Source organism: Hoplias malabaricus, chromosome 5 (genome assembly GCF_029633855.1).
Source record: "Hoplias malabaricus isolate fHopMal1 chromosome 5, fHopMal1.hap1, whole genome shotgun sequence".
Taxonomy (NCBI): Eukaryota; Metazoa; Chordata; class Actinopteri; order Characiformes; family Erythrinidae; genus Hoplias; species Hoplias malabaricus.
In genome coordinates this window covers 41,430,632-41,444,272 of record NC_089804.1, presented here as the reverse complement: position 1 = coordinate 41,444,272, position 13,641 = coordinate 41,430,632, and the positions used below count along the sequence as shown (strand labels likewise).

The following is a 13,641-nucleotide window of genomic DNA, read 5'->3' as shown; positions in this document are numbered from 1 at the left end:
GTGACAAATTAATGTGTAATTTCTGGGGTGACAGAGAGTTTGTAAAATGGTGAAATAAATATGGGAATATGTCTTTATGTCTTTATGTGCTTTATACATAAATCCACATGAATATTATTAGAGTGCTTAAAAGGAAAGTGCAAAATAAGTGTAAGATATGGTCCCTTTAAGCCAAATGACTTCACATTTATTTTACAAACTCTTAGAGTTGATCTTCTTTTTGTCTTACTTGTGTCTGTATTTTGTTTTTCTTGTCAGTGAGTTGCCTTTTTTTTGCCTGTTTCAGGTTAGCTCTGACGTAATAGAGAGATGAGCGGGACCAGCCTTTCCCTTAATTAATGAAAACTAATGAATAATTTTATTAATAAAACCCCATCTAAACAACCAAAACCATTCAAAATCCTTAACCTCTAAAGCTTACACTAACCTACTGCGTTTAATAAACCATGATCCTATTAGGGTCTCTGACTAGCAGGAGCTGAGCAAGCATCGCCAAGAGCAACGGTCACTCAGGTAACAGTGGTTGCCATGGAGTTGACTGCTTTCCAGGGCAGACTATGGTCAACAAACTGCTCCACTCCATTACTCTGCATCCAGAAAGCTAGCGTCTGGATGACCAAGCAGTACGCTATATTTGGCACGTCTCTGTGCTGTATTGACTGGTCTCATAGACCTCCTCCTGTTTGGCAGTTGTCGAGGCTCTCTAATGAGTTGTTTATTAAACTTTTGACCTCGCTGTCATTACATAATAGCCAATTACTGATAGGATGCACTGGCTTGGTCCCTAAAAAAGTTATTGCAAGTTAGGATAAGTGTTTAGACTTACAGTGGATTCACACTAGATTTAACGCTTGCAACAAAAACAAAATGTCTGTCTCGAACCCTAATGAACTGCGTCGGTAGGCATTGACTCCATCGTCTGTCCTCATGAGGTAGATTATTGAGATGCTGTTATTAAAGAGCGATAGCATCACAGCTTGTTCTGCACGCAACCTGTGTTTCCTACATCAGCAGCTAGCATCGACACAGCACCAGCACTATGGATTTTCTCTTGTCGTTTTTAAACGCAGTTTTAATTACGGTGCTCGCGTTGCATCATGGGATTGCCTTCGCAGCTGAGGAAGGGTTCGATGCTGCCTTAAAATTCAGCTAAATTAAGGTAACGCTGTAGGCAGCGTTTTTAAGGTGTCTAAGAATTGGAACGTAAAAAGCTCTCTAGTCAGACATCTCACTAGATTTTGGGACAGACCCAAAATGTAAATAATTTTTAATAGTTTCTCGTTGCACTGAACAAAAGCGATGCTTTGAATCAACATTTTTCCAAACTAATATGTCGAAGTTGGCGGGACTTTTAACGTAATGCATCTGTGAAGACCCAATGCACGTAATGGTATCAGGTCAATTCTAATCAACATTTTTAAGTGTGTAAACTCATTGAAATTGGGATTTCTGTCAGAGGTATAGATTTTATACTTTTCAGGCTACATTTGTACATAATAAACTGAAGCGATTGAAAGGTTAACTTTGTGAATTCAGAATGCACAATTAGCACATAATCACCTGAGTGCATTTGTTTTTTCTATTCATTTATGTTTCCTTTTCAGTTCTTACATAAGTCCTGGTGCTATAACACCTTTAGAGGGTAGCAGTGCTTGTTTACACCTTAAAAAACACCTTAGGGTGAAGCTTTTTCTATATAATGACTGACTAATTATTCTTAAGGCAATGTCTGTTAAAATGTGATGACTATGACATGTCTTTGGAAAGCCATATTCTGTTCTGAGAAAACATTCTTTAACTTCTCCAATAGATACTTACGTGTTTATTTTTTAATAATATACATAAACAGAAGTATTAAGGGTTAATTCAATGGACATTAGATGTACAGACTACATTTAAGTCTGAAGCTTTATCAGTAACTCGTGATTTTTCCATATAACTCTTGAAACTATTAAATGAAAAGCATTCACTAACAAGGTGCACTAACAGGACAAAATGTTTCATTGTGTTTTTCACCACACAGCCTCTTATTAACAAGCCTCAGTAGTTGTTAGGCATTCATCGGCACACTTTCCCTTAACCCTAATATGAACTCCCTGACAGAGACTCAAGACCACAAATCTGCTGTAATTGATTGTTTCTCTAATGCCAAGTCTTCTTTTTTCTTTTTTTTTTGTGGAAATCCATTTTAAGCTCAGTCTTGTCTTTGTGCTCAATAGCTCTGGCACTAACTCCTTTCTCCATCTCAACTGTTAAATGTCTCCCTTTTTACCATCAATCCTTCCCTCCTTCCTCTCTCTCCCTCCATCACTGAAAATGGCGGATTGGTTTTTAAGGAATGAGAACAGGTATTTGGTTTTGACACAGCATCCGTCAGCCTGAGCATGTTTTAGACCTCTGAGGACACGCTGAATAGTGCTTTTGAAAATCACTGCTATTACACTCTGTGGCTAACGGACAAGTTCCCTGTTCTATACCAGGGCTGCCCACAGGCCCAAGCTGACCTGTGGGGACATTATTTTGGCTGCCTTTTCTAGCTCCACCAGCTCACCCACTCCACAAGGACAAACATAGTTTCTGTACTATATATAACTTAGTAAATAGTTGCTTTCTTTTCACAAGTTCACAGGACATGGAGTGACCTCATAAAATAAATTATTTAAAAAAAAAAATCCAAAAACCTATATCACCACCACAGATTATTCATTTTGGACTTTTGGACCCTGGTCTAGATATTTTGCCCTTTGTATATTTGGTGTCATGTGATTTACAAGGTTGTTCATGTAATTTAAATATCAATATTATTATACACCGTATTTTAAACATTAAAAGCCAAAGTAATTAATATGCATTGCTATTAACCAGCAACTAAAAAAACATAAAACATCTTTAAATCTTTACACTTTTTCAGAATGCAGAGATCTAAGAAAATATACATAATTAAGCCGTTTGAAAAAGCAACTGGTTTATAAACTCCAACCCCTGCTACTTCACTAAATGTGGAGTGCAGCTCTCTGTGTTTTTACAGGTTGTAAGATTAAAGCCCAGCCAAAGCAAAAATAATAAATAAATAAAATGTAAAAGTAAGTTCCTACTCAAATAATAATAATATAAAAATAAAAGCAAAATGTAGGTTCTTTTACATCTGATTCAGATCCTTCACACCATAATTTGTTTGTATTTTGGGATCTTATTCATAAATTTTAAATGGCTGGTGAATATTTATTCATTTTTTAATTGTGTGTGTGTGTGTGTGTGTGTGTGTGTTGGGCAAGTGGTGGGTGGGGTATAATTAAGACAAAACGTGTCGGTTTGGGGAAATATCTGTTAACCACAGGGTGTGAGAGTAGTAATTTTCAGAAAGGACATTCGCTTTTCCCATGAAACAGGTTTAGATGTGGATCCCAGTTATGGGCTTGTCACTCAGAGGTCTGTTGGTTAATTCTTGGAAGATTGATTTGGTTAAAAGGGTGAGGTCACAGCTGAAGTCCAGTCAGCAATTTAGTTCCTCAGGGGTGTCAGGCATGTAGTTGGACATGTCTTTATTGAAAATTATGCCTCACTGTCATGAAGCTGCACTGTTGACAATAATCAGTGGACATTATCCCAATCAATTAGAGTCCATTAACACGCTGTCAATAAAAAGCTTAAATATTTAACAGCGTGTCACAGCCAGCTTTTGAAGGGCTTTGCCCCCTGTAAAATATGGTTTTGTCTCTTTCTTGTAAAAGCATAATAGCTTTGTTTTTTTTTTTTTGGGATGGCTGACATTTAAAATGCTCCAGCTCTGTAACGCAGAGGTCAAATCAATTTCACTGGAGTAGCAATGAAGGCGAAGTGGCTGTCCCTATGGCACCGTTTGACAGACACCCTTGAGGTTCTGTTCTGCTGAAAAAAAGCAGTACTCCACAGGAAGTACCCAGTGTTGCAGCTGCTGACTTGAAATCCACTGTTTTTCTTGCATGTGTTATAATGATGACACTGCTGTAGCCTGCTCTGAGGTCCAATCATTCAGACATGGAACATGCATGCAATGAAACATTAAATTGTTTAACTACTTGAGGCTCTACACTGCGAAACACAATGTCTTGGCAAGGGAAAGCATCCTAAAGGTGTGTCTTTTAATCAAAACAATTTTTATATCATTCAGAAAATTACCTTTCCTGACCATTCGCTGCTCTCCGGTCTGTTTTTGTGCTGGAAACCGGTGTAATGTATTTACGAAACGTGTGTTGTGTTTTCCTGTTTCAGATTACTTAAGGTGGAACTGGTTCTAGATTTAGGAGAACACTAAACGCATGAAAGTAAACACAGATCGAAAGTTTCTGTGGTAATTCAAACAGTGAATGAAAAACTTTTCATCCAAGCTACCACTCCAACTTAGATGCGGAGCTTCTGAACGTAAAAATATCAGAGAGAAAAGCAGTTCCTCACAATCGTAGACGTGGCTTTTTTAAGTGATTTTCTACAATGATTCTGTATACATTAAATAAAATAAAATAATTATACTGACACCTAGTGGCCTGAATGTATCAGATATTGTGTAGTAAACCTGTTTACTACAATTCAGAAATGAATTTATTTGGTTTTATTTAGAAATAAGAGAATGAATGTTCTGCGTGGGTTTACCCCAGGTGACTGTCTGTGAGGAGTGTGATGTGTTCTCCCTGTGTCTGCGTGGGTCTCCTCCGGGTGCTCCGGTTTCCTCCCACGCTCCAAAAACACACGTTTGTGGATGGATTGCTTGATGTTATTTACTATTATAAAAATTCTGTATTTCATCCATTTATTAAGGGCGGCACGGTGGCGCAGCAGGTAGTGTCGCAGTCACACAGCTCCAGGGGCCTGGAGGTTGTGGGTTCGATTCCCGCTCCGGGTGACTGTCTGTGAGGAGTTGATGTGTTCTCCCCGTGTCCGCGTGGGTTTCCTCCGGGTGCTCCGGTTTCCTCCCACAGTCCAAAAACACACGTTGCAGGTGGATTGGCGACTCGAAAGTGTCCGTAGGTGTGAATGTGAATGTGTGTGTGTGTCTGTGTTGCCCTGTGAAGGACTGGCGTCCCCTCCAGGGTGTATTCCCGCCTTGCGCCCGATGATTCCAGGTAGGCTCTGGACCCCCTGCGACCCTAAATTGGATAAGCGGTTACAGATAATGGATGGATGGATCCATTTATTAAAAAATACAATATTGTTTCCCTGTAATAATAAATCCCCATAGATTTGTTTATGTTTATGTACATATCAGTAGATATATGCAGATGAAAAATAATCTCATAATACAAAATTAGAAAACTCATTCTGAAATGATCTTAAAAGCACAGCCTTCATTTAACACGCTTCCCCTTGCCAATGAGTACTCTCCTGTAGTGTGGGCATGTGACAAATGCAGATCTCTATTTTTAAATATCTGACTTTGCTGTGCTTGTGTTGTTGTTGGTAGGATGTTGTTTAGCCAAATTACACTTGCATTCAACAGAAAAATCAGCACGTCTTCTCCACATTCATTGCACAATGAGCAAAAACAAAAAGTAGCAGATTTGACGTGTTTTGAATGGAATGCTGAAGAAAGAAATGCATTAGAGAAGAAACTTCTTCTGTTTTCAACTGTTCACCTGATTTTTAATAACCCTCCAGTGACTCAGCTGTGTGTTAAACTGGTTGTCCATCTTCTGACATTAACCCTCTCTTTCCTTATTCTTCCTGAAGGTCTCTTGAAAGGGAAAGGTACGAAAGAAGAAAAATTAGCATTTTATTTTTAAAGTTCTGAATTCCCAGTTTGTTCACACCCTGCTTTGAGATGTTTTTGTTTTTAATCGATTAATACACACTCCCTAATCAATAGCAAAATGGCGTGTAAACACTCAGGAGTGGCTTTCTCTTTAACATTATTCACAGTGTGACCTGTTGTTTGACCTTAATGCATTAACTAATTGAATGTTGTTTTACACCAAAAAAAGCTAAACCTGCGGCCCTTTAATAATGATTTACTTTGAATCATTTGGGCATTCTCAGTAAAATTTGTCAGTTATTTTGGCATTTCATCTGAAAGAATATGATGCACCTCTTTGCAGTACTGTGTACGGTAAGAGATTAATCCTGTAATCTCGAACTATCTCATTCATAACAGTAGTTTAATCGATTAAAACAAAAATAAATGTACTCTAGATGAAAGCTTTTTGTAATAAAGAAAAGCTGACTATTTTTATGTGCTCAAATACATTCAGATACAATGTCAGATAGACCTTGTGTTACTCATTTATTTTCAGCATGGTCCACAAAATGAGTATCCTTCATTCAGTAGAAAAGATTTGTAATAATGTACACTATTTTTTTTCTCTCGAGCACTTTGCTGAGGGACTGCAGCGCTCTTAAATTTCATGCCTGCTGTGGCCAAGAGGATGCGCTTTTCTAAAGCCGTGCGTGTGATTAGTCTTTCCCCCTGTAGGTAGTCTCAGTGTCAGTGTTGTATGTCTGTAAGAACATTAGTAGAACGTACATCCCGATAATTACCCTGGTACTACCTGAACCAGGAGGAACGATTGTGTCTGGGCTGCAGAAGTGTTCTGTCAATAAGCAAAGGATCGGCACCAACCCCCCTACCTCTTCACCCCCACTGTGCTTTGTGCACCTCAGAAGTGGCTTTCTCCGGGGATGAAACTCCTGTTTTTATGCTTTAGTTTTTTCTCTATTGTCTGTTTTCTCGGGAAAGAATAAACCTGTCATTTTTTTCCTTTGTAAGGAACTTCCTGAATTATAGATGGTGCTACAAAAATAGGAGTTTGCCTCTTTGCCATCCAAAGCAGAAGTTTGTCTTTGTGGTTTCCTCACGGATATCCGTGATGAAAAGTAACAAAACAGCAAAGCAACTCAAAGTTTAGTTTTTATTTCCGTGTACAGAGGACTCTTCCGATTCGGAGCACTTGTTATCCTAGTTGCTATTCCATTTCAAAAGCACTGGAATGGAAAGCAGTTTGAATAGAGATGTAATGATATGAAGTTTCCAAGTCAGTGCCTCATACCTGACACCAATAACCAGACGTCCAGAGAGGACACGGTGTCATTAACATGAAGCAGCGAACAACACGCATTGAGGGGGATTTTATAAAACACGAGCGAGTGATTTACAAGCCAGTTCCATGAGGCGCTTCTCTAAAAATATTAATGCAATAAGAGTGTCCTTGAAAAATGTGTCCTTGTCCATTTGTAGATGCCTTTGTGTAGAAACCCATTCTCTTGCTACGGAACAGAGGAATTGAATTTCTAATTAAACAAGGGATTATATAAACGTCAGAGCATTTACTTCATTTTAAATCTTTGTGAACTACGTCTCTACTCTGCAAAGTAACTATGATTTTACTTAATATTTTTATGTCAAAGTGTTGCATGAAATTAAATCATCGTTTACCCTTTGACATAAAAAAATACATTCAAAATTCATTCTTTTTCAGTGTATGATGGTGATCCTCTTCTCATCTTATAGCACTGTTATTGTACCACAGACCACGGCAAAAGGGCTGTTAATATAAGCATTCTACAGAAATGTTAGTATCAGATTAATGAAAATAATTAACGTTGTCTATTTGTCATTGACAATAATATGCAAAATCATTTTGCTACTTGAAAAAAAACAAAGAATAAAGAAAACAATAAATGACCAACCAACTCCACCTGGGTCCCCACTGAGCCAAGAGTGTGGGAGACCTGTGATAACTTACGTTTTCACGTTGTTTAATGTGATGGGTATAAAATAATAAGTGGGATGTTACACTGCTCTGTGTTTTCTCTCACTCCAACAGTAGCGATGAGGACAACAAGCCTTTGCAGGGCAGCCAGACGTCACTGGATGGAAACGTGAAGGAAAGCGATGACAGTTTGGTGGATTACGGAGAGGGAGGGGACGGTCAGTTCAACGAGGATGGCTCCTTCATCGGACAGTACACAGTCAAAAAGGACAAGGAGGAGACAGAGGGCAATGAAAGCTCTGAAGCCACCTCACCTGTTAATGCTATCTATTCGCTGGCATAGAGCTCTCTCACCTCCACCCTGGGGACAGCGCTACCAGGAAGCTCGAGGTCACAAATTCACAAACATTTAAGCCAATAATATGTAGAGAGAGAGAGATACGGACACACACATTACACACAAAGAACGCTGGGATGCCCTAAGAAGAGTGGAGTTTGGAAAGTCAAAAAGCAACTCTGCCTCTACGCTGTCTGGAGGGGAGTTGAGAACTGTGCCTGTGTCCCTATGCCCCAAACAGACTGCAGTGTGCCTCCAGGGTATTGGGGCCAAGGGAAAACCATGGCAACTGGGGACTTTTGAGCATTTTGTGTGGCTTTTTTTTTTTTTTTTTTAAATCCCAAACCCGCTTCCTCCCCCCCCGACTCCCTCTCTGTAGCTAGCATCAAAGAAAAGCAGACACAGGCAACAGTCCTGTGACATATCAACTGTGGGCCGACTCTGCAAAGGCACGTTGGCAAATGTGTTTATCATATTGATATTTCAGCAAAGAAAGATCCTTTTTTCCCTCCTCTTTTTTCCTCACAGCCGATAGATGTATCAAAAAACAAAAAGATACATGAATGCTGTAATCAGTGCCCGCACAGTTCGCTGTGCCATTCAAAGCTATGCACTATGTATTACCACACTGCAGTTTCTTTTCGTTTGAAATCGGGTGATAAATCTCTTCGTATTCCGTTTATTTTTTATTTTTTTAAATGTTGTCTTGCGCAAAAACAAAAAAAACTTAAACCTTAAATCACTAAAACGCTTTATTTCCTGCACTTGCCGTCCTCCCTGCGGATCTGTACGTTTTCAGTCGCTGCTTATCGAAAGCTTTTCGCAAGTATATTTTCATCGGCTGCAGCTTTGCGTCGCTGTTATTCCCACAGACATTTATAGGTCCCGACTCAAGCCCCATCACTCATAGAAATGTTGAGAAAATATTTTGAAGCATGGTAGACTTTTAGTGCAAGAGACAATGGGTAGGATGAAATGAAGACTTTATCTCCTTTAGAGAGAGACATTATCTCGATAAAACCACAATTGTATAATCATTTTTTTAAAATAACAGGCACTATGTAACTTATTAGAATCAAGGGAATGATGATGGCGATTATGGTGATGGACCTGGAGACCAGCCGTCATTTTTCATTATTTATTTATTTTATTTGTTTTGGGTAGGATATGGACCTTTGTTTTACTAACCATTAGCTTGAGGAGTTTAAATGTAGGTGGACTGCCTTTGTACACTGTATAAGCAGTAAACTCTGAATGGCTTTGTAAAGAGAGACAAAGCCATGCATTGAATTATGATTTTGTTCAACATTTTCATCTCGTGTTTGTGTTTCGTAATCAGAGGAATTTAACCTCTCCACGCTCCACCTGCAAATGTGTCGTTCCTTGGCGAAGGTTGCATGAGCTTTACAGAACATCGGTGAGAGATTGTAGCACACTGTCCATTCATGGTTTTCTTTTCCTCTGTAACTGTTTCATCCTGATCAGGGTCACATCGAGTCCAGATTCTAACCAGAACCATTGGGGGCACACATCCTGGGCACGGTGCTGGTTCATTGCAGGGCATCACACACACTCCGGAAACCAGAGCACCGAAACTCACATAGACATGGGGAGAACAATCACTCACACAAAAATGATTTTTAGAAACCTAGTGTTGACCGTAAACAAAGGTTTGATGTAGTTGTACGTCATCGTTCTGCACAAACCTGAAGCTCAAATCCAATCCTGAGCCTAAAATTGATGCCTGACCCAAACCAGCACACACTTAGAGACATGGATCACAGAAGACTCAGAGAACCTTGCATTGAATTTAAGTGTTTGAGCTGATTGGCCCTGAACTGTAGCCAACACTGAAGTTTGTAAAAGGAAATCCTCTACAACTAACACTTTCCATGGTCTGAGTGTCACCAGTGTAACAACTGAGTTTGTGGAATCTATAAACAGGCATTACTTCAATAAAAAACAAATATATTAAATAAGAAATCACTCATTCACAAACAAACACAAATAATCAGTTCAACCCCAGCCCAAACCCAGTAATTCTTCAGGACATTTTTGACCCTGTTGGACTTGAAGACCTCTTATCGTTATTGGACGCGACTGGAGTTTTGCTAACGTTCTGTGAAGCTCGTCTAACTTCGCAAACGAATGCCTTTATGGTCAGAGCATGGATTGGACAACGGTAGAGAAAGTCACAAACAATGTTAGTGGATCAGACATTGCATGCTTTCTTTCTAGAGCTTGGCCTCAACACTGCCCACAAAAGCCGTGCATCTTCAAGTCCAGTGCCATTTGAAGTGGTGGATGTGAGCACTAAGCTTCTGCACTCACAGATACAGCGCCACATTTTCTACTGCACCAATGTATCAATTCTCCCAGAGGGCTCGTGTGTAAAATCAAATATTTATTTATATTTATTAACATTCATAGGACTAATGTATTGATGATGAATTTACGCAGTTTTAATTGCTTGTCTCACGGGGTCACGTAATTAAAACTGTCAACACAGAATGAAAGCTGCATCGTTAAAGCCTCTTACCTAACTTAGGGTAAATATATTATTTAATAAATCTATATTAGACCCGCACTATGTGGCAACAGAGGGGAGATTCTGCTGTAAACTAACAAACTATAATGTCGCCATTAAATGTATGTTTTCGTCTGTTGATTGTGCTGCTCTTTTAGTATTACTGTTATTGTATTACAGTTATAATGTGTTAATATATTTAGAATTTATTTAAAGTGACTTTTACATGACACAGAAAGGAAATCTTGTTTATTTATTTGAATCAGACAGGGTCCTGGGCCCTCTTTCCTTCATGTAAATATTGATTTTAGGTTCTCTGCTAAGACGGGAACGACTAGGTACTCGGTGCAGCCCAAAGTAGTTTTAATTGCGAATGCATTTCAAATACTAAGCTCCGATTGGATATTTTCGGACACTCTGCCTTTTTAATCGGCTCAGTACGTGTCTGGGGATCTTTGAATGAGGTTAAGTGGTGCGTCCTCGTTTCAAACTGTACGTGACATAGTTACCCCTTGGTCAATGTTTGTTTGTTACCTCTCTTCCAGATACCTGCACAGAATTCTGGGTAGGAATCTTATGTGATGATGTAAATAGCGAGTACTCTGCAAACTCTACTATTGTAGCATTCTGTGCCCACCTCAAGATGGTGAAGCTTAATCTTTGTCTTGGTGATCAAATGGCAGTACGTGGGGCGAAGTATGTCTTATTGATTATATATTTTTTTGTTTGTTTTGGTCACTTTACCTCAATGTTGTCCAGTCTGACTAAAGTCCTGTCACGCCTTTCACTTGTGAGATCAGCGGATCAAACTGACCACACTGAGTGACGTGTGGAAGGGCTTGATACTAGGTCCACACTGATTCTGGAAGCTTTTATTCTCGATAAATGTCAAAAAGAGGTTTTCTTTTTGTTTTTTTATGAACTAACTGAAACCTCATGATGGATTTCCTTCACTTTCTCTGGTACCTCAAAGCAATACTCTGCTTGCTTGTTTTTCACATTGTCCTTTTTCTTTTCCTTAACAGAGAGCAATCTGCCACCTGAATTTTAACTGCAGATTTAACTCTAGACTGATTTACATGCACTGACGACTCTGAGAGTGCAGAGCAATGGTGACAGTGGTCTCTGAAGCCTTTAATCATTATAGCAGTGGTTCTCAAACTGTTTCAAGCTAAAACCCCCTTTTGTGAAAAGCAGGTGCTTTGTTCAAAATGGCTCCCTACTCATTGTTCCCTACATTAGTAACTGAATAGTGCACTATTATAAAGAACTGAGTTCAGGAGGTTGGTGAACAACTTTTGACTCTACGTCTTACAGCAGTGCATCATGGGTATCCGGTATCCGCTAAAGTTAAATCGGTTGTACTGTATTTATTGCAGGGCATTGTGGGATTGTCTGAGTGCACTAAATATTGTCTAGTTTATTTTGTTTTTGGACACTACTATAAATTGTCAGAGCTCCAAAATAGTGTGTATTCCATAAAAGAGACAAGACACAGATGGGATTAGTGATGACTTATTAAGTGGGTGTGTCAAGGGCTGGGAATCATATACTTAATTTGGTCATCTTCAAAGTTGGCAGAAGCTTATTTATTAGAAATATAGATTTGATTGGTATCTCTTAGTGCCACACTGTCAGCGGGTCTTTGTCCCCAGTTTCAGAACCACTGTTTAGAGTGACGTCACTGTTGCACTCTTAAAAATAAAGGTTCTAAGAAAAACCCTTGGAACAATGCCACAGAACCACTAAACCCACTGGATCCTGAAAGACTCTTTCAAATGGTGAATAAGGACAAACATTGTGACAGTTTCAATAATAAAGAACCACCACAGGATGTAAAAGTTATATGCATATTAAAGGTCTTTCATAGGAACCATTTAGAGACCTTTATTTTGAAGAATGCAGAAAGGCAGAGGGCCTGCTGTGCATCCAGATTTGCTTAGAAAAGAAAGGTAGACGATGTCATGTGTGTCTATGTTTTCCCCACTTTGGGGTTCTGGCTTTTTAACAGACATTTTCACTTCCTCAAACTTGCTTTTCTTTTTCTATAAAAACAAAAATGAATGAATTGGTAAAGTTTAAAACAGAAATTAAATCTTTTTCTTACATCATCAGTTTATCCATGCACAGCTTTTCTGGGAAAATGTATACTCCCTCCAGTATACGCTACTTAACTAGAAAATGTGTTTGAAATATACAAGTGTCAAAAGTTGAACATAAAGATGTGCAACAACATTTTTCTTCATCTTGTTTTTTTTTTCCTGTAAAACCAGAATTATCACAATATAACAGAGCTTCAATTTGTTATTATTATTATTATTATTATTATTATTATTTAAAACACTACTTTTTTTTCATTATTAATATCATCAGCACTTTTTCCCCATCACCAGTGTGTACCAAGACAGCTCTTTGATTTACAGCTTCTACCTGCAGGGTAACAGTGTTTTATGTAAATCTTGTCAAAAAGTAAAATGGCATATTACCATATTCACCGTGTATGCGTGTATGATGAGATGCTGCAACATAATCTGCTAGAAAAGCCTTTCTTTATAGTAAAGCTATGTCATTTTCTCTACCTTTGGGCTTCTGTCTTTGCTGATTAGTGATATTTCTTGAGTCGTTATTTTACCAAGGTTTAATGTTGATATTTTAAAGCAGTATATTATGTAAAGATCACATTTTCAGTGCATTAGCACATTCATCTGAACATCTGGATGCCTAAAAACCTACAGACTATGACAGGAGACAACCCAGCCAGGTTTTTGTGGACTGCATAAGTCAGTAAACATGGGATAAATAGTTGAGTGCAGGCAGTTAGACTTGTCCCACCTCTTCATCTAATCTGAGTATATCCAATCAGAGCAGGGGAGCTTCAAAATCATTAAGATACCTCACTGGCCCGCAAAAGGGAGAATAGGGTCTCTGTTTCTGCTCCACACTCAACACTGCAGAAACCGCACTATGTAATGTTTGGAGGAGAGTAGAAACCCAATCTCCACTGGCACCACCTTGATTTCAGGACAGTTTTGTAAATATGAATTACACTCTTCCAATGTAGGGGGAGCTCAAGAGCAAAAATACAAAATCTTTAATGG

At 38.8% G+C, this 13,641-nt stretch overlaps 1 protein-coding gene across 13 annotated transcripts in view; it reads left to right on the top strand.

Annotated features, from left to right (window-relative positions):
* nfasca (neurofascin homolog (chicken) a) overlaps positions 1–13,106 on the top strand; it is a 121,530-nt gene extending 108,424 nt beyond the window's left edge. For 10 of the 13 annotated variants that reach the window (XM_066670619.1, XM_066670622.1, XM_066670618.1 and 7 more), the window contains one exon: positions 7,794–13,106. In XM_066670619.1, the coding sequence (XP_066526716.1) occupies positions 7,794–8,022 (229 nt within the window). In that variant the 3' untranslated portion in view covers positions 8,023–13,106. Of the gene's footprint in view, positions 1–286; positions 2,349–5,703; positions 5,722–7,793 lie in introns of all 13 variants that reach the window. The other 3 variants (XR_010802606.1, XM_066670623.1, XR_010802607.1) reach the window with 3 other exon arrangements.
* Positions 13,107–13,641: the final 535 nt, after the last annotated feature.